Source organism: Sinohyriopsis cumingii, chromosome 8 (assembly GCF_028554795.1).
Source record: "Sinohyriopsis cumingii isolate HCF-2022 chromosome 8, ASM2855479v2, whole genome shotgun sequence".
Lineage (NCBI taxonomy): Eukaryota > Metazoa > Mollusca > Bivalvia > Unionida > Unionidae > Sinohyriopsis > Sinohyriopsis cumingii.
Genome location: NC_142968.1, coordinates 71,036,763 through 71,058,284, shown reverse-complemented (window position 1 = coordinate 71,058,284; position 21,522 = coordinate 71,036,763). Strand labels below are relative to the sequence as shown.

The window sequence follows — 21,522 nt, the reverse complement described above, 5'->3', positions numbered from 1 at the left end:
TAGCCCAGGTCCGCACTTACAACAAAAATTTGAACACTATGAATAAATTTCCATGAAATAGAATCAAATGCTTTTCAAAGTCAATTATTAATAATACACTCGGAGTGTGTGTGTGTGTGTGTGTGTGTGTGTGTGTGTGTGTGTGTGTGTGTGATTTGGATTTTTAACGTAGCATTAACAATTTTTCAGTCATGTCGCTACAATGCCCGCAGTGTGGCAGTTTATAGTGATGTCTGTCACTGGGGCGTCATGCCGCAAACATGTAGCATGATGTCCCACCTAGTCACATTATCCTGATACCAGGCCGACCTGTCCTAACACTGACTGCTTAACGCCTAGCGCCTAGCGAGGCAGCTGTTAGTACAATTTTTGTAAGTCTTTGGTGTCACTCAGCTAGGGTTCGAACCCTCGACCTTCTGCATCCGAGGCGGACGCTCTAACCACTATGCCACTAGAGAGGTACCGGAATTTGACACTTTACTCTAATGTACGTAATATCATGTACAATTCTTGTATTTTCACCAATGTAACTTCCTTTTATAAAACCATTTGGATCCTCAGATATTATTTTATTAAGTACTGGCTTAATTATTTTGGCAATACATCCTGATGCTAGTTTCTATATAACATTAAGTAAAGGAATTCATTCCCTGTTCCTCGGGTACTGCTTAGGTTTTTCCCTTGGGCATGCAAATTATAATACCTTGTCTCGAAACAGTTGACAAAAATCCAGTTTCATATGCTGCATTAATTGTTCTATCTACAAAACCCCAATGCCAATCCAAAAGACATGAAGAAATTCAGCTGTGAAACAACATACGTAAAAGGTAGTCCCGAGTGGTCGGGTAGTCTAAAGCGCTCACCGTTACTGATCATTGCCATCTCATCTCTCTCTGCGTAGGTTCGAGTCTCGAGCTCGGCCAATGTGGGTACGCGAGAAAGCTTTCCAGTAGCTTCTTGTGGGGCAGTGGTTCTTTCCGAGGTTTTTCCATGTTCGTCCTCCACCATTTATACGTGTCGCCATGTATAGCCAGCCTATCGTGTGCTGAAAATGGCGTTAAATCATATAACAACAGCAACAATAACATAACTAGAACTATTGCTCGAAGCACTATTACTATCAGTGCAAATTACATCAAAGTATTATCCGTCACACTTCAGTGAATTTCGGACAAAGTCATTGTGTCAACATTGCGTTAATCAAGCCTTAGGTATATACAGGTGCTCGTCAGGTAAATAATCCCCAATATGCGGAAAGAAACAAGTCCAGATTTGTCGAAACCACTGATAAGTAGACGTTCTTTTACTCATTAATGAGGTTGCAAGGTGCACCACTACAGTACTAATAACACCTGCTTTTTCCGTTAAAGACGCCAGCGCATACCAGTTGTGTAAGTGTGATATTAATTGTTTTTCGTAATTTGCATGTATTGTGAAGTCTTTTGTTTGAATATGTACAATGCACGAAGGAGTGATTCCACTGTTTTTCAGTTTTGTTTGCATCTTCGCACTTGTGGTGCAGTCGGCTTTTTTATGATGTATATTATGTTGTTTCGGTTTAGGAAGAGGGGTGGGCACAATCTGTGATGGGATAGTCAATTACGATGACCTTTGTATAAAAAAAAAAGAATCTAACACTCATTTAAGAGATATCCCTTTCACGGGTGAAGTAAGGGAATTTAAAACATCTTTATTTTTATTTTGCATCAAGGGAGTGAGGGACCCCGGGTGGCCGAGTTGTGAAAGGTGTTTGCATTTGCAGGTCACTGACATCTCACCTCTCTCCGCGTGGATTCGAGTCTCATCTCATTGAACATTGAGCCAGTAACTTCCCGTGGGTCGGTGGTTTATTTCTGGAGGTTTTCTAGTGTTATTCCACCACAAATATTTTGGCCTACGTTTATAGTCTATGATGTAATGAAACACGACGTTGAACCCATAAAGCCACAAAACTAAAGAGGGCGTGTTTGAAAGTAGAACAAAGTGTGCGTATGCCTGATTTATCCAGCACATAATATGGAGGGGGGATATGTTATACGTGAATCTGATATGTATTAAAACAACCGAACATGGAAATACTAACCAGAAAGCAACAAATACATCAGTATACGCAAATGTACAGAATATGTGGCACGTCAAAGGCTGTTGTAGTTTTGAACAGGGTGATATTGTAAACACCATTTTGGGTTTTCCTTATGACGGTAATAAGCAGCTAAAGGCCGCAGCAATACAGATCATTACATCTATAAATTCTTAAGGATAATACATTGCGAGGAATTTGGACGGGCTCACAGTGAGAAAGTGAGCTAATTTATCTCTTGTATAACCTTCTTGTCTGTGGACGAAAATATTATTTCTGTTAGATGATTTGGAACATAATTGATTTGTTATAATATGTATGTAATACATATCTCTATAAGTCTAGTGTTTTCATGTCCGTATCGTTTGGTTTCGGGTGTCAAACGTCATTTTTCAGCAAATGGTGGACTGTACATACCAGCAAAGCATATATGGTGGAAGAAGAACACGGGAAATTGTTTCGCGGGAAAGAAATACGACTCACGTGCAAGCTTTTTCACATTGCCACGTTGGCCGAGCCAAGACTCGAACACACGCTTACAGAGTCGAGATCTCAGTGATCTATCAAGGCAAGCTTCTAAGACCAGTACATATTTATAAACATCACTAGGCCTGTTTTATCCAAGAACACAGCCACAGGAGTCAGACGTTTTATCAATAAAGTACGACGAACTCTCTGACAACACGAAATCACATTATGTGTCCTATAAATTACCACAAGGAGTGACCCTACCCCTCCGCTCGATTCGACTGTCGTCACGTGTCTTTTATCGCCTCAGAATCGCAAGACTGATAAACTTACACATATCCTTTAAACAGACAGTAACGTACCAACGCATAACTCTCATACGACAATCACTTTAACCTAAACCAGCAAATCAACCGTTATTTTCAGCATTAGCGTCAAAGTCTTTCTACTGGACTCCATCTTGCGAAAGTAGACCATTATACCACGGGCAGAATAACACCGTAAAAAAAGTAAATTGTTTAACTTGTTTTTGTTTGTTGTTTTTTTTTTTTGGTTTGTGTTTTATATATATATAAGGCACGAATATGTTGTCTCAGTTGCATATAATGTATGTTCATTGATGTAAGTTTGTAATTTTTGTTTTATTTATTCGTTTTAAATTCGGGCTTTTTTCGAGTTCAGAAATATAAGCACATGTTTATGATTTATGTTGTAAGAATGTCTTATAATATTGCGTTATAAAAGTTCATGTTTAGAGGTTTGGTATGTAAAAGAAATCGCGTAAATTATCAGTCTTAAATTATTCGTATAAGTTTTTGCTGAGGATTGGATTCTCTGTGTCAGGAAGCGTATCTCAAGGAACCGCTACGTAACAGAGTGACCTGGCTAGAACAAGGATTGACGACCATTAATTCGTGCATAATTAAGTTGTGAATTCTTTCCAACTGAAACGATGGTGAAGCATTGAGAACGGGTGTCGACTGATAGGCCAGCTGGTAAATTTATAGACCGACAGAACAATAATAATAATAATAATAATAATGATAATGATAATAATAATAATAATAATAATAATAATAATAGAGAAATATAATTATGCCATGACCTTGGTAGGAATGCGATGGCACTAGGAAAGACATAAAATTTACGATCAATATGATTGTGTCAATAATAGGTTACTTGTATGTTAAGTGCGAATGACCTAGTTAGTGTGGTTCATTTTCGATAGAAGATATCTGACGCATATATATATATATATATATATATATATATATATATATATATATATATTGATCCAAGAAGAAAAATCCTAACATATATTTAGATTAAATTTTGATTGAGAAAAAAAACGAATCCGATCTACACCTGTCTGCACAGTGGGAAAGATCGCAGTCAGAACTAATAGGATATGATGACCGAAGAGCCTAAAGAGAGAGAGGGAGAGAAGAAAAAACAGATACCTAACGGCGACCGATCACCAGCAGTGATGAGGGCAAGACCAGAAGCACAAGGTGATGCTGACATTCCAGGCGATCTGAGTTCCAACAGTCACTCAGTCATATGATGAAATTTTGTTTTATCAGAAACAGAGCGGCTAAATGAATTGTTTCGACTGCAAGAACAAACTTAAAGACCTAATAATGTTTCCTACCTTAAATATTCTCAGTGTGTTTTTGAATGTTTTCTAGTTTCATGGTGTTTGTTTTTGTAATCATATCATTATATGTTTTTAGTTTTTTTTATCTTATATGTGTTGTCTAATGTTGTAAAGCGCTTAGAGCTTCTAAAGATTAGGCGCTATACAAAGTCCTCATTATTATTATTATTATTATTATTATTTGTGGTAAATCTGGTCATTAGTCTGGTTCCCTGCTTAGTATGCTCCCTACGTTGCACTCCGCTATACTAGTTTAGCGGAGTACAACGCAGGGAGCAAACTAAACAGGGAACCAGACTATCTGGTAAGCTTCCAATCACTGAGGTCGTTGACATGAGATCGACAACTTCATTGTTAAAGCCGACTACTGTGTACCTAAAAATGATACAGGAAGCAGTCAGTAGGGCTTCTTGCAATAAATTTTATTATTCAGAAAGCATTTAATTTTAGTTCTTCTTAGTGTAAAGTTATTTTATTATGACTATATACGCAGGGGGTAAATCCGACCGTGTTGTGCCTTATTCCGACCTTTAATTTGTGCAATTCCGACCACCATATATTGACCGCACATATACAAGTTTCATCTATAAAATACAAAGATTTTGTTTATATTGACAGATTTAAAAGCTTTTCAAATAAAATTCAGAGAGGTAGCAGATAGAAAGTGATATTATATAAATAATTGTGGATGTTGTTATAGAGATAATTGTTGAGAGAAGTAACATTTTATTTTTGTTTAGATTTATAGTTTTAACTTTTTTTATTGTGTTGAATTGCATATTTTTTCCTGTTTTTTTTTTTTTCTTCTTCTTTCTTTTCTTCTTCTCTCTCTCTCTTCAAAGTTCAATACAAACTAATCATAATTCTACATTTTCTTTCTGCTTGTGCTCCTGATTGAAATTGCCCGCTCATGAAAAATAACCTGGGGTAAATCCGACCGCTATACAGAACACTGCATACTATTGTTATTTGTTATAAAACTGGTACAATATTTACCTTTTTTTAGCGAGACAAAGCATTATTTTAAAGCTACGGTGGCATAATTGTTATGTTATTGAAATCTATACAAATCTTGGAAGACTGGTGCCTCACTAGGATCCGGAATATAATATTGTATGAATGCCGTACGTGAACTCGCGCGGAAGAGAGAATACTGAGGCAATTACGTCATCTTTTCATGCGATACCCTCGTCCCCTGGAAACATTTTTACTAATTTGCATACGCATGTGTACAAATAAAAACTCAACAACAACAACAAAAGTAATTCGCACATCATTGCTGTAAACAGCTGGAAATACATCCACGGTCGGAATATAACCATGTTACCCGACTGGAACCGGCTATTTCCGCCTGATGGATGAAGTTGAGTAGAAAGACTTGGTGACGGTACTGTAATGCTGAAAATAGCGGTTGATTCGCCGGAATATATAGATGTGGTAGCCGTCCAAGAGGTATGCGTTGTTCCATTAGTATGTGTTGAATGTATACGTGTAACCTTTTCAGTCTTTGTTGTTGTTGTTGTTGTTGTTACGATTCTGAAGCGATAAATGATGCGTGACAAAAGATGAATCGAGCAGAGGGGTGGGGATACGTTTGCACTCCTTGTGTAAATTAAAAGACCTAGTAAGGATGAGGTGGTTTCGCGTTGTCAGAGATTTCGTCGTATTTTATTTATAAAACGTATGACTCCCGTGGACACTGATAACTAAATGGGAGTGTAATTAGTCCCAAATACAAATTTAAAAATTATCCAATCGAGTTTTAGTATTCCCTTCAGGGGCACAGGGGCTCGTTACAAAGAAAATCAAGGGATGGGGGTTGGGTAGAGGGTTCTAACCAACCCCCATCCCTTGATTTTCTTTGTAATGAGCCCCAGTGTTCAGGGGTGTTGGGTTGGATCACAGAGGCTCGTATCGTTGTTATTACTTTATTATAAAGTACATGTATGACTGGTCGATTGTAAGCAACGATAGGAGCCCCTGTGGGTTGGATAGGTTCAATATAAGCCCATGTCACCCATTTTGTTGTTTTTCATTGATTATTCAATGTTTCTGTTCATGAAGTAATTCTAAGTCATTAGAAACCAACTGCCTACTTTTTGGGGGGTGGTGAGATAAATAGCTTTCACACAATTATTTTTCCTCTCACTTTAGAGAAAAATAATTATGTCAGTTAAATTATTTTTTAAACAAAAACATCTTGAGGTAATGTAAAAATTGTTAAGAAAGCCCACCCACCCCCAGTCTTACTAGAAATGTTAATGATCGGGCCTCACATTTAGCTCTACAGCAAGTTTCCATTGTGCCAGAGTGGATAAGTATAATTATCCAATACTTTCAGCATCAGATGATTTTCTAATATCAGTTTATATTATTAGACTGTCTACAATAAAACAGTCTCTTCCATAGTTTGATTGTTTTGCCCAGTGGCATACTAATAGTGGGTAGGGTGGCAGACAAGGCGCTTGCATTGTCCCCTAGAGGTCCTGGAGCACCAGAAGAACTGATTAAAATTAAACTGAAGAAAATTCTTTGGCGTGGCCATCATTGTTGCCTCAGGCACCATTTGCCCATAGTAAGCCAATAGTCTTGCCTGTAACATGCCTCCTTAGTACAGCCCCTGTATCATCATTTGAACTTTGTACCACTGGATTTGTGTAACACGGTAACAAAACAACTTGGAAAGCGTACACATATCATTATAACAACTTGAGCTGTATATGTAATCTTCGTTTAAGTTCAGGTTCAAGAATTATTTTACTCTCTTAAAATTTCCATGTATTTTTTTCTTTATGGAGAGAAAATGCAGAGATTAAAATGAAGTTCTGTAATCATATATTTTTCATTATTTTATTTTATTAATGATGAAAACACATTTAAATTCATCACTAATCAAGAAAGGTTTAGCGGCAAGTTTACTGTTAAAACTGTGAGGCATACATAACCAATGAGCTCACAAGAAATGAAAATACACAACTTAGCATAGTGTTTGCAGTTAATGTACATATTTATGAAACAGAAAGGACAAATAACTTGTCTCACTTTATAAGTATGCATGTTGTCTAATATGTGCAATAATCAGATCATCATAAAATAGGAATTAACCAACACAAGAACCTAAATAAGAGGGAAGGGTTCAAATTACAAGCACAGTTATTTGCCCTTGAATGTGTGACATAAACATATGCAGATGTGACCTATCAATAGAACAAAGACCTCGTTTTTGCAAAAGTTATAGCATAGGGAATTTACAAAAGATTATGAACCAATCCGTAATCAGATGGAAATTTACGAAACTCAAACAGTCACGCTATACCTATAATGAATATAGTTGTTATGGGTATACAGTAGTCCCCCTCTTATAAGGTCACCCCTATTGCAGCAGAAAAGTGGCCTTATAATGAGGGTGGCCTTTCTAGAGGGGGGAATGAGAAATGCGAATAATAAATAAATATGAAGAAAGTCACAAGTACATTTAATTCTAAAACTTAAAATATTTTCATTAAACAATTACATGCATGTTGTGAAATAAATGTAAAACAAACTGTTTCATCATTTTCAAAAGAATGTTATGAATAACCATTGATATAGTTTTAAAACTGTCTTTATAATTATGTTACAGGTCACATCATCTGTCACTCTGTTGGTAACAGTCTTAAAAAAAACCAGTCTCGTCACAATTAAAAATATCTTTGCTGTCATATCCCCTGTATATATCGATGACATGTTGATCTTTTTGCAGTAAGTTATTAATGTTGCCAACTACAATACTGATAAAACAATTTTTTTGCATGTAAACAAATTGCTGTGTGTTTGTAAAGGAAGTGATCTTGTCAAATGATTCGTTAGTCGCAGTCTGGTACCCTATTGTTTTTATACATTTCTTTACACTAAGTGAGAGAAGCCAGTATGGCTTCGATATGTACCATTAACATCATAAGATTTGACCTCACGGACGTTAGGATTTGTAATTTTGACAATTATTGTCAGTAGTAATAGCCACTAATTATCAAAGTGAACAAGCTCAACATCTTACTAAGGGAAGCCATAAAGGCTAACAAACCATTTTCCTGCTGACTTTTGTATTTGTACATCAATACTGCCACTTCTCAGCTGTTACTATTGTTCAATAATTGTAATCTTAACAATTATCAGAGTGACTAAACCAGACATCTTATGATAACACAGCAGTAATGCTAATTGGATTACATGTACTTACCCTTTTGTATGGATTAAAATTTGAGTCTTTCTTGGCTTTATGGAATAAATGTGGCTTCTCGTAAGGCATAAATTATATAACATTAACCTGACATCGGGAAACAGAAATCGGATTACTAACACACGTTATGAATAAAATACTGCTTCGGGATACATATTAAAATAAAATGTGGCGGCATGTGAGGGGAAACTTTTATATTATTGCACTAATATGATGGCCGTTGGTCACGTTATCCTGGTGGCCTTTCGTGATGGGTACATTTGAACACAAACTCATCGGTGTCAACAGATCTGGCCATAATGAGCGGGGAGCCGCTGGTCAGGGGGGCCGTTCAAGAGGGGGACTACTGTAATGAAATAAATAGTAAATGTTGGTCAGTATATTTGGTGGAGGAAGAATGTGGGAAAACCCTGTTCACCCTATTTCGCTGCCTTCTGGGGTGGGTGGGTTGAAATGGGGGATTTATTGGCACCATTGGTCATGTTGATCATGTTCTACATGGCTTCACTATAATGTTTCATACTTAGCTCAGTGTAGCTTATAGTCACTGGAAACTGTTTGACTTGTTGGTTTTGTTAGTTGGCACTTCTAAGTCATTATTGACTATTTGCCAAGGAATTGTGAACAGAGTGCCAGTGACACACTGAGGCAGTGAACATGAGCTGGTCTGGATGGGTATTGCTAGTGCTGTATCGATAAGTGATGAAATCATTTTGTAAGGAATTTGTTTTAAGTGTATGTATGGAACAACCCACTTGTGCATTCGACCATTCCGGTGGCTTAATGGTTAGAGCATTCACCTTGGAAGCAGGAGGTCGTGGGTTCGAACTCCGGCCAAATCATACCAAAGACTTACAAAAATGGTACTAACAGCTGCCTCACTAGGCGCTCAGCATTAAGAGGTTAGTGTTTAGACTGGTCGGCACGATGTCAGGAGAATGTGACTGGGTGGGACATCATGCTACATGTTTGCGGCAGGATACCCCAATGCTAGACATCACTATAAACTGCCACATTGCAGACATCTTAACAATATGACTGAAAATTTTGCAAAAGCTACGTAAAAAATCCTAATCACGTGCACACACACACACACACTTGTGCAGTCATTTGCTTCAGAATCCTAGAAAATCCTACAGCAGTCTGTGGTATCCTCATACCAAAATCAACACCTGTTCATGCCTGTGTCCAAGACACCTTCCCTACTGTCTCATATAATATTTTAACCCATTCAAACATTTAAAATTTTAAAAAATGTTTATCTTCTTGTAACACTCCTTATGTCCATTGTTCAGCTATAAATGAAACATTGTTTACCATTAAAATTGCATTGCTTAACAAGATTAACAGTTGCAGCTGGAAAGAAGTTAAGACAAAGTAATAAAAACAAGGAAAGAAGGAAGAAAGACTAGTTAAATATCGTAAAATTGTAAATTGATAGAGAGAATGTGTGCAGATTCACTTCATAGTTTCTGTCTTTTCTGACTCATGATGGATCATTATACACTTTGCTGTTAGATTCTACATTCATCTTATTCTCATTCTTTACAAAATGGAGTCCGGCTTTTGGTTCTAATTCTTATAGAATTATTGAAGTAATGACCATTTAAACAATGTGGTGTGAATGAAATATGGCATTTATGTGGTCATTAAGAAGCAAAAGAAACACCTCGTATACAAGAGTGTCAGAGCAAGTACAATAAAGTGTTTTGATTAATCTAGAGGTTAGGTTCCTTTTTTAAACTGTAAATAAAACACTTTATTTATCCTTGAAATTACTTTGGTGAACAAGATGCAGTTTTTGATGGAAAGAAGTAATGAAAAATAAATGAAAGACGTGAAAAAGAAAAGAAGACGATCAGTTACTTTCAGTGAAATAATCAATGAATTGATTATTTCAGAGATCAAATCTTCAAAGAAATTCAGCTTTGTGCCATTCACTCTGTGTCAGACTTAACGTTATATAAAAGATTAGCTCTGATTTTGAAAAGACATTCTCTCGATAAAGTAACCAGTTAGTGATCCATCATCGAACAGTTGATACATCTATCATGAAATTTTATCCAATATTAAAACACTATTATGTAGCCCTGTTGCTTCTCCATTTGTAGGTTCAATAATGTACAATAGTATGACCCTATGCATGTTGCGAGGGGCAACAAAATGGAGTCAAACATTTGGACCTTTCTTTGCCTTTGATGTATCTCGTAGTGTTCATGCAGAAAACGTTTGGAACTTTTTCAAAGGGATAGTTTAATTATAATAAGTTAATGTATTTTAAGACTTTTACCATTTTGGCCGTAACTTTGTTGGGTAAACCTCTTGGGGATAATTAAACTTGTTCAGCACAATATAGCGAGGGTTGGGCTGATTTTTCCATTAGAATTAATGCATACATACATATATACATAAATGTTTAATTTTACTGTGATCTAGCTGACAAATTGATGTCACCACCGCAAATTTCTCGCTTTTATTTATTGCCTATTGCCTATTGTAAAGCAGTATCCTTTTTGAAACTCTAAATTAACCCACACCAACCAGTCACCCAGCACAGACACTGGCATGCATATCCATTTCATATTTATACATGTTGTTACATATGTCTTTAATTTTGTAATTTTTATTCATGACTGTAAATTGTACAAATAAGAAGATATTACTTGGCTAATTTTTTACACGGATATAGATTCCTTTTGGACACATTAATTAAGAGTGCCTGTAGATTGTGTAGTACCTATAAAGAAATGTTGTCAATAAGTTTTTAAGTTTGGCTAGTAATTGTCAGGAGGTTGAGTACTGTGGCAGAGGTCACATGATTAGGTATTGTGAAATATTAGATTGAATATGTTTTGGGATATATTGCAACATATAGTAGTAATAGACTTTGTAGGTGAGAACTGAACAATTAATTCTGTCCTGATTCGGATTCTTATTTATATGTTCTTATGTCAGTATCAGTCTGCATATGTGTTTAATGTTGTGTTTAGAGATAGAGATAATTTGAGAGAAGACTTTTGTTTGGATTATTTGTTGGAATTTCAGAGGTGCTCATTGGACTAAAGTATTATTCTTGACCATTGGGAATTTAGTTAAAGGAGTTCTGGACAATGCTATTTCGATGCATCAGAACTTGTTGGTGGACCAGTATATTCGAAAATCTGGGATTTATTTGGAACCATCAGTTCCATAGGACTTGTGAAAGAACTTTTGGAATTATTTTGGATTTGAAACATAATACTGAGTTTTTTTTAAATGTTCACTATAACTTTCATAATGAGATTATTTGTTTTACAAAACTTATTGGTTTTGCTTCCTTCTGCTACTTAGTTATGACTATTGAGGTGTAATACTGTATTACTTTCCTGTTATGACAGCCAGTGTACATTTGAATACATGTAATAAAATAAATATTTCAAAAATTTAGATCCATATATAGCTTCTGAACATATCAACATTTCTTGTCTCCTAGAAAACCAATGATTACTATACAAGCAATTAACAAATCAATTTTGATGAGATTGAGTAAAACGATTTACATACAGTCGGAGGAATGGACTGATAGGCACACCATTTCACACTACACTTAAAGAGGCTAATTTCCATGCCCTTTTCAAATTCAGAAGAATAGTATGGAGAACTCTTCTGTTAGATTTCATGGTGGTCAGCCATCTTTTAGAATGTATAAAGTACAAGCTACAATGTGAGGGTTGATTACACTTTAGAGGTTTTCTGTAAGTAGATGAATTTCAGTTGTTTTTGCAGACTCGAAGGTTGGATGCATTTCTCGGACACATGTATGCCCACTCATCGAGCTTGATAAGTGTAGTGTTTTCATGAACCATTTATTTTGATCTTATTTATGAAGCTGGCATCGAAAGGCAAGATATCATTCCTTGGTATTCTTAGCATAAAGAACTTTCATAAGAAACTAATTGCTTTCTATTTAAGGATTTTAACAATTTTTGCCTTTATATTTTGTTTTGATTATCTTTGTGGCTTTACTGGTCAGAGACTACAGGAGATTATGGGATGGTCTGTTGTCTGTCATACATCACCGCAAAGTCCGTTAGAACATGTTTGTTATCACTACTGCTCTTAAACTACTTGGAGGATTTCCATGAAACTTTACAGACATGTTCATTCCATAGCCTAGTTGGCCCTAAATGAAAACTGTGCTGCTCTGATATCCAGTACGGCTGACATGGTGACCATCTTGAAGCTTTTGTTATAGCTGCTCTTCCAGAATGGATGATAACATCAGCATATAGTTTGAGACTTCTTACAATGTTTGCTTGGTCCTAAATGAGAATGAGGTTGACCGGATTCCAATATGGCAACCATCTTGAAATTCTTCTCGCTTCTCTGCCTGGGCAGAAAGTTGTATTTCCATGGGATTTGTTTAAGAAAACTCCTGATATCTAATTAGTTGCAAGGGAAAATGATATCATTATGATATTGCAAATAAATCTTGTTATCGCTACTACTTCTGAAAGTGTTATCATGTCAACATGGAGTTTTTGTTAAAATACTCCTTAATGATGTCTGGTTCTAAATTAAACTGATGCCATCTTATTACGAATATGGTCACCACAGTGAACATCTTGAAGATATTGTTATCGCTCTTCCCCCTGAACGAAATGTAATGCCATGGGATTTTTCCCAGAAGACTGACTTCCCATTATGACGATCTGGTTCTAAATGAAAATGGGACAGATCTGATGTCTAATATGGCTACCACACTGGCCATCTTAATTTTAGTATTGAAAATCCTCCTGAATCAAAAGTAAATTGCCATGGGGTTTTCACTAGAAGGCTTCTTGTCAAGTATAGCTACTCCGAAATAAAAACGATGTCCATCAGATGTCCAGTATGGCCACCACAATGACCCACTTGATAATATTGCTATCACTATTCCTCCAGAAAGGATGGTCATTTCAAGATTTTACAAAGCAACTTCTAATGATGTCTGGTTGGTCCTAATGATATTCAGACAGTCAGTAGGCCTGCCACAGGGTCGGTCTTGCAGATTGTGTGATCACTTTCTCTTGAATGAATGGACATATGGTGCCTTTAGTAGGGTGTGTGTGATTTGGATTTTTAACATAGCTTTAACAATTTTTCAGTCATATCGCTACGATGTCTGCAGTGTGGCAATTTATAGTGATGTCTAGCACTGGGGCATCATGCCGCAGACATGTAGCATGATGTCCCACCCAGTCACATTATCCTGACACTAGGCTGACCAGTCCTAACACTAACCTCTTAATGCTGAGCACCAAGCAAGGAAGCTGTTAGTACCATTTTTGTAAGTCTTTGGTATGACTCAGCCAGGGATAGAGCCCACAACCTCCTGCATCCGAGGCAGACACTCTAACCACTAGGCCATTGGAGCAGTTGCCTTTAGTAGAAAACTTCTTGTGATGTCCAGTTGGTCCAGAATGAAAACGTGGCCAATCAGACTAATAATTTTACTTTCATCATAATCTTAGTATACAGTTATTATTATTATTATTATTACTGAGGTCATAATATTTATGGTAATACTTCTGTCCTTTCTTTCACAGGAAACCAAATCATTGAGGTGAACATATCCTAAAGATGCGTATCACAAAACAGTGGACGATTTTTGTAATGCTTTTGGGTGTAATATTATGTCTATATATTTACTTGAAAGAAAGCGGTGACAGAAGAATGGAGGTACGTGATTCCTTATTCAAAGCTAATGGTCTTCCAGCTTTAGTGGATACTCTTCAGTTTGTGAGTACAAAAAGTAACACAACTTCTGGTGTTGACAAAGAAGCATTATTACAGCATTTGTCAGAGAGGTACGGACCAGTTTCGTTTGTAGGGATCGGCCCTCGGAATATTATTCTTACACCTGAAGAAGAAAATAGGGCTGCTGTATGTTTAAAAAATGCTGTACGTGATCGAGACAATAATGGATCTCGGTTCTGGGGCAAGAATGAACACATACGAAGAACTCATCACAGCTATCTGAAGAACGAGAACGCTGTTCTAATTGAAGCTGGAGGGAATAAAGGAAACGATGCATATGAATTTGTCAAGCTTTATAACCCACGTTATATTATTCTTGAACCGCTGGAAGAATACACTAACATTCTGAAAGAAAAATTCAAAAACAATTCTAGAGTAACAGTTGTGAATGTTGGACTTGGAATCAAGAATGAGGTTGTAATGGTAAACATTGAAGGCAATAACGCATGTGCAACATCCAAATTTTCTGGAGCCAATGGCAAAACACCTTTGTACATTACTAATGCTACTGAATTTCTAATGAAACTTGGAGTTGGACTTTTTGATGTTGATTTGTTGACGATGAATTGTGAAGGCTGCGAATTTGAAGCCCTTGAAACAATCCTATCCACAAATTTAATAAATTACATCAAGAATATCCAGTTTGCCACCCACTCTACATTGAAAGGACTTGAAAACCCTTTAGGAAGATACTGTAAAATACAGGAGCTCCTTGGACGGACACACAAGCCTACCTATCAGTATAGATTCATATGGGAAAGTTGGCGACGAGATGATCTGTTGTAATGCTTGTCATTTAGTCCTTTATTCAACAAAACCTGTCAGTCCATTTCAGGATAGGTAGTCAAGGATATGTATAATGTTAAAGTTTTATTCTTGTCCAAAACCATTTTTTAAAACTAATATAACAGATGTGTTCTTGGGGTGGTGGGGGTGGTAAGCAACAACAACCGATGTTCCTGCCACCAAAATCAACACAAATTGTACATTTTTAATTTCACATATTTTATTGCAGGAATCTTGTCTTTTGTGGACTAAAATTAGTATTATTTACAATCAGGGACCTCACGGCTTTGATCACGAGACGGAAACCTTTTCAGATTATAAACATGTTCTTTGTTTAAATAATTTTCTTTGTTTTTTAATTTATGTTACACTTTTATAGGCCATTCTGCTTTCATAAAATGTCTCGACTTTTAAGTACAAACTTAGCTTACATATTGCATGTTGATCTTTTTTTATAAACTGCTATGTGATAATTGCAGCTAACCTGTGTTTTAAAGCAATGTGATTATTTGCCTTGTTAGCCAAAATATGCTGGTCTTAAATCCAACTGTATCAAGATTTTACAGAGGCACAAATTATAAGCTGAGCACATGTTCAGGTCAAGATTTTGTATGTATATATCGGGTCGTATGTTAACATCACGTGCACAGCTTATAAAAATACTCGGATACTGAAAACACGTGCTCTCTACACTTTATTTTGCTAATCCAGGAGTTAATTATGAGTTGACCATGTGCTACAGTGACATGGTCTCTGGTTTGTTGCTGACTTACACAAATGTTACATCACGTGCCTGACATTGTAGGACCATCATCAGATTCTCTAATTCCTCTTGGACTCTTGTGCACTTTGGTTCAAGATAATTTCACCACTATTCATTTGGAGAATCACATGCCATTGTTTAAATTTTTAGCTCTACTGGTCATTTGTCCATTAACACAATATGGCCACAGTGGTAGTGTTGAGGCTGCTATTCTTGATTGGATACTTGTATCAAGAGGTGCTTTTCATTTTATGGACTTCTTATGATGTATGGTAGGTCCTAAATAAAAATGGTACCAATCTGACACCCAAAATGGCCACCACAGTAGCCATTTTGAGAATCCTGTTCTTGATACACTTCCTGAATGGAAAGGCATTGGGTTATCACCGGAAAACTTCTTTAGATGTAAAGTTGGTTTTTAATGACAATAGTACTGTCCATACTTACATGATAGCCCCCATAGTGTTCATCATGAAAATGTTATTAATGCTGCTCCACCTGACTGAATGGTCATATCAACCTATTTTTCACTGAAAGATATCCTTAAATGTCTAGTGGGCCTTAATGAAAATTGTGATGATCTGCTATCCAACATTGCTGCCACATCTTCAAAATATTCCGCATAGGAGGAAAGTAATATCAACATTGGGCTTTAACCAGAATTCTTACGATGCCTAGTTGTCACTAAATAAAAGGGTGAAAGTTATATCATGTACTGTAAAATAGATCACGATAAAAATGCTGCATAGTATTTCATTTCTGGAGATGCTTAAATGGTAAATAACCTTGTGTGTGGAGTTGGTGATCTCAGTGAGTGTGCGTGTGTGTGTGTGTCTATATATATATATATATATATATACAGAGATCTCGCTAGGATTTTAAAACTAGGAGTCCAGGACTCTCATTTTACTAAAATAGAGTCTTACCATCAAAAGATGCAGTCCCTTCTTTCCTACAGAATCAACACAAACATGAGTGCATCTATTTTTAGATTGAGAGGTTTTCGTAATGTAATTTTCAATATAATAAAGCTTCATTACAAATAGTCCATTGACAGAATCGCAAATTTTTGGTTTATTTATTTTTTTACGTATTTGTAGTAAGTTTTGGCAAATAAATAGTATCTGATTTGCTGTATTTTCCCATATTTTCGAAAATACATGTCAAGTCAGAAAACAGGTTAGACCTTAAAACGCATCTTGTGAATTCCACAACAAGCACTGTTGCATACGTTTCTGACCTACATAATTTGCATTTTAAAGTTAAATCTTTAATAAAATAATACCTAAGCTTTGAGTTCAAGGATTTGTATACATTTTTTCTGAATATATTTGCCCAATGATTTAAGAAAACGGACAATCTAATAAACTGGTATATTCCAGACTTAGCAAAGTCCGCCATTATTTCCTGTTAGGTCTACTGGATCACTTACAGTTTCAAACTTATTTTATGATGAAATAGTGTATAAGAGGCAGTTAATATATATCCAGATCACCGATACTGACCTTATAATACAAGTTTGTATGTTTTATCATCAAAGGATATCATGCAGGAGATTGATAGTTGCTACCTTACTCAGAAAAGGGTTAATGGTCAATCAGCTGTCAAAACATAATGCTTCTGAATGGGCAAGATTTTGTTTGTCAACATAATTGACATAACAAGTAGGCCTATCAACTGATGCCTTGATGAGTAAATTTTGCTACAACAACCAGGCTAAGGCGAGGGGCATTTTAAAAAAATATGGTATGGTCAGTAGTCGTTTTCGCTTTCCTAACAGAAGAATGCGAAGTTTACATTTTTAGGCGACTTGTCACCCACTTACGAATGGCATTTTGACTAAGTCTCAACATTTCTTGATTCTGAGTTGCGTGCACTGCATATTCCGCTACATTCGGACAGAAATGAACACAACAATGAAAGCTAAAGTTGTTTATTTGATGTACTTGTATAAATGACCACATTTACATCTCTGGGTCTTTCTGCCTTTGAATTTAATCACTGTACATATCAGAACATTTTCCCACATGGCTGCCAGTCAAAGCCTTTAAACTTGCCACCCAGCTGTTGCATCATGTTCTTTTTTATGTATTCTTATAAAATGGCAACATGTACATCTGGGGGTCTTTCAGTCACTGAATTATGTCACTGTAAATATCAGTACAGCTAATTGATCAACACATTTTAATGACTTGAATAAATGAAGGGGTTTCAGAAGAAAGTAACTTTATTTAAATATTACAAAATCAAGTAAATTTAGCTACTAATCCAATTGTATGTTTATGACCAACACCATGAGAAATGTTTGCATTTGAAAGTTAAAGACGGAGTGAGTGAGAGCACAGTATTGTTAATACACAGGATTAGGAATGAAATTCCTAAGGGTTTTCCCTGATTTACTCAGATGAACAAACAATCGAAAAAGCTTAGGGTAAATTTTGTTTGTTGCAATCAGAATATCGCTCGACCATTGTCAAATCCAGAAATATCAGATGTAGAATAGACATCAATTTAATCAGTTTGTTGATTCTACTCTGGCAGTGTACAGCATATATGTTGTGAGGGGGAAAATAGGGAAACAATGTTCCGATTATGATTTGGTCAACTTCTGATACAGTATTGTGTCATGCAAACAAAGGTAGTTCCGAATATAGTTCTCAGTGGCAGGTAATTACAGTTGAGGTTTCTTTCTCGACTTGACAGGAAATGCCAAGGATGGGAAATTTACATAACATTTAGACAAGAGATATATATATGAATGTAATATGTATACATTTTGTAACAACTATATGGGAGTTGTTAATATTAGCATAACATATCCTTCGACTTATTAGTATTAGTATTATTATTATTATTATTATCGTTGACATTTCCAAGAAGACTTGCTAAATATCAGCCTTGGTTTGGCAGAGATTGCACAACTGCTAAAAGCAAAGCCTTGAGATATCAAAGACAGTTTAGATTAAAAGGCACAATTGAATCAGTTGAAGATTATAAATTCTGTTGAAATATGTATACATTAATTGCAAGTAGCAAGTAAAAAAAAAGCAAATGCTCTGAAAAAAATACACATATTTTCTGGTGTCTTGTAAAGAATCCAGATATTGGTATGCAAAGCAGTATCACGTCTGCCACTTGGTATGAATATTTTTCACTATTATTTAATTTTTTAAGTTCTGTTGACCTGATAAAGAAAAGATTTGACTTAATCATAAGACTGTAGATAAAAAAATAACTGAAGAAGATTACGCCTTACATTGAATAAACTGAAATATGACAAAGCTGGAGGAATAGATGCTTTATCCAGAGATTTCTTTATATGTACAGGCAACATAATTGCACCAATCTTAACAACATTATTTAATAAACTATTCATTGCTGGAATCCAGAATGTTGGTCAGTGACTATCATTATACCAATTCCGAAGAAAGGGGATGAAGATGAACCCTCCAGTTACAGAGGCACTAGCCTTCTGCAGGTATCAATCGAAGTCTTTACATCGATTTTAAATAATATTATAGGATATATAAATGGGTGGACAAACACTAATCTCTGGGTGAAGTCATGAGCAAGTAGAGCTTAAAGTTGTTATTCTAGAGCAGATAATGTATTTATATTAAATCATTAATTTGTAAATATTTCAAGAAATGTAGGGGTAGAGTATATGCAGTATTTATAGACCACAAAAATGCCTTTGATTGGATAGAGAGCCATTTACCATACCAAAAGCTTGTTGGTAAAAGTATCAGTGGAAAAACATTAACAATTATTAGCAATTTATAATATTTTTGAAGCCTGTGTTAAGCCCAGCAATCTTATTACCGATGTGTTTAATTGTCTTTTGGGCATACAACAGCTTGTGTTCTATAGTCTTTATTCTTTTCTTTACTTTTGAATGATTTGAAACCTTTATTAGGTGAAGGAAATAGATGAATGTTGGGAGAAACCATAGAACTGTTCTTACTGTTATACGCATATGATTTAATTGGCTTAGCTGGCACTGCTTACCAGTTGCAAACAAGGCTCAGTAGGTTCCATACATATTGCCTAAAGTAGAAATTAATGTGATTATGGAGAAGAAAAAAAAGTGATTATATTTCTCAGAAGTTAGGAAAAGTGGAACTGTGGCCATACAGAAGTAAAGAATGAAACATAAGTACAATGTATCTATGATGTATATTTTCTTAAAAACCTCTTGGTATATGTGTCAGAATGCTCTATCATTGCAGGCGTTGAAGGCTATGCATATATTGAAGCAAAGTCATTCAAAATTTGGCAAATTATCTGCAACTGATTGCTTTGTCTGTTGGATACAAATAGATAGCTCCTATCCTATTATATGGGATTGAGGTTTGGGTTTTTTGAAAAAGTTCATTTGTCATTTTGTAAATATATTCTTAGTATATCTATGTCTGCTCCAAAAGCATTTGTATATAATGAATTTGGAAGAATTAGTATACAGAGTACAAGATACAAACATATTTTAAAATATTGGCTAAGAATTCAAAAAATGCGAGAAGATATATCATAAACAATGTTACAATTTACAGTTAAGATGGTGGGGGGGAATTGTGATTGCTGAGCTGACAGTGTTGAACAGCTTCTATTTATATTTGGATTTGGCAGTCTTTGGTATACTCCAGGCGTAAATGAGGAAAATACATTTCTTAGATTGTACATTTAGAGACTTGAAGACATTTATAGGAAAAAGTTACAGGATGAGATTAAGTCAATGTACTGGCTGCATTTCTATAGGTCATTGGGAGTAGAATTCACTTGTCAAAGAAATCCAAATTTGTTATGAGATAGCGATTTTTGTTGTATAATCACTGTGCTTAGAGTGGGGGATATTGCCAATCAAAGGTAACACAGGAAGATATGAAAATACTTGTTACAATGAAAGATTGTGTCATATTTGTAACATTATTATTGAAAATACATTCCATTTGATTACTTCTTGTCCGCTATAGGGAGAATTATGAACAAAGAAAAGGTATCCACCATTGTACAAAACAATCCAACTTTAGAAAATTAGGACTTTTATACAAAATGTTAAAAGTAAAATTCTGACGACTAATTAAGCAATCTTTACTATAAAAGCCTTACATATTAGAGAAACTTTTATCATTGACTCCTGCTACATACGACTATAGATCTATTGTTCCATGAATGCTCTAGGATTCTCTTTAAATTAGTTTGTGAGATTACTTTGTATTTCATCCAGTTCGAAGAAATGCAATAATGATTACATTTATATGTAACACTTCCAATAGATATTGTACATATTAACTTTATTCTGACAATGTTGTATTTATAATTTTTAGTTTTAATGTGGGTTGAAAGTAAAATTGGTACATACATAACCTTAGCTGTCTCTCTTTATTTTGTGTTGTGACATATGCCGACATTTGTTAATAAACATTCATTAACTAATTGTTTAAAAATAATTATATTATTGAGATATACACAGTAATATTATGACAGTATTTACTGCATAAGTAAAATATAAATATTTAATAGAACAATGACAACTAGACTTTGCCAGTTATGTAACCCAGCATATGACAAAGGCAGACTCAATGTGACAAAGCCATATTTAATAATTTTACAGAATATTATCTTGTTGTATGAGATTCCATTTAGGGACTTGTTTAGTTCAGCTTTAGTAATTGGTATGTTTAAGAGGCCACTGTTGTCCTCAGCCTCATTTATGATACAGTAATTGCTTTCATCAATTTTTTTTTGTGTGTGCACTTTAATGTTATCATCTA

General features: G+C 35.4%; 1 protein-coding gene across 4 annotated transcripts in view; it reads left to right on the top strand.

Annotated features, from left to right (window-relative positions):
• Positions 1-21,119, top strand: part of LOC149793787 (uncharacterized) — a 28,632-nt gene extending 7,513 nt beyond the window's left edge. The window contains exons 1-2 of one of the 4 annotated variants that reach the window (XM_089967780.1): positions 1,370-1,391; positions 13,992-21,119. In XM_089967780.1, the coding sequence (XP_089823906.1) occupies positions 14,026-14,988 (963 nt within the window). In that variant the 5' untranslated portion in view covers positions 1,370-1,391; positions 13,992-14,025 and the 3' untranslated portion in view covers positions 14,989-21,119. Of the gene's footprint in view, positions 1-1,369; positions 1,392-5,374; positions 5,676-13,991 lie in introns of those variants that run through there. The other 3 variants (XM_089967777.1, XM_089967778.1, XM_089967779.1) reach the window with 3 other exon arrangements.
• Positions 21,120-21,522: the final 403 nt, after the last annotated feature.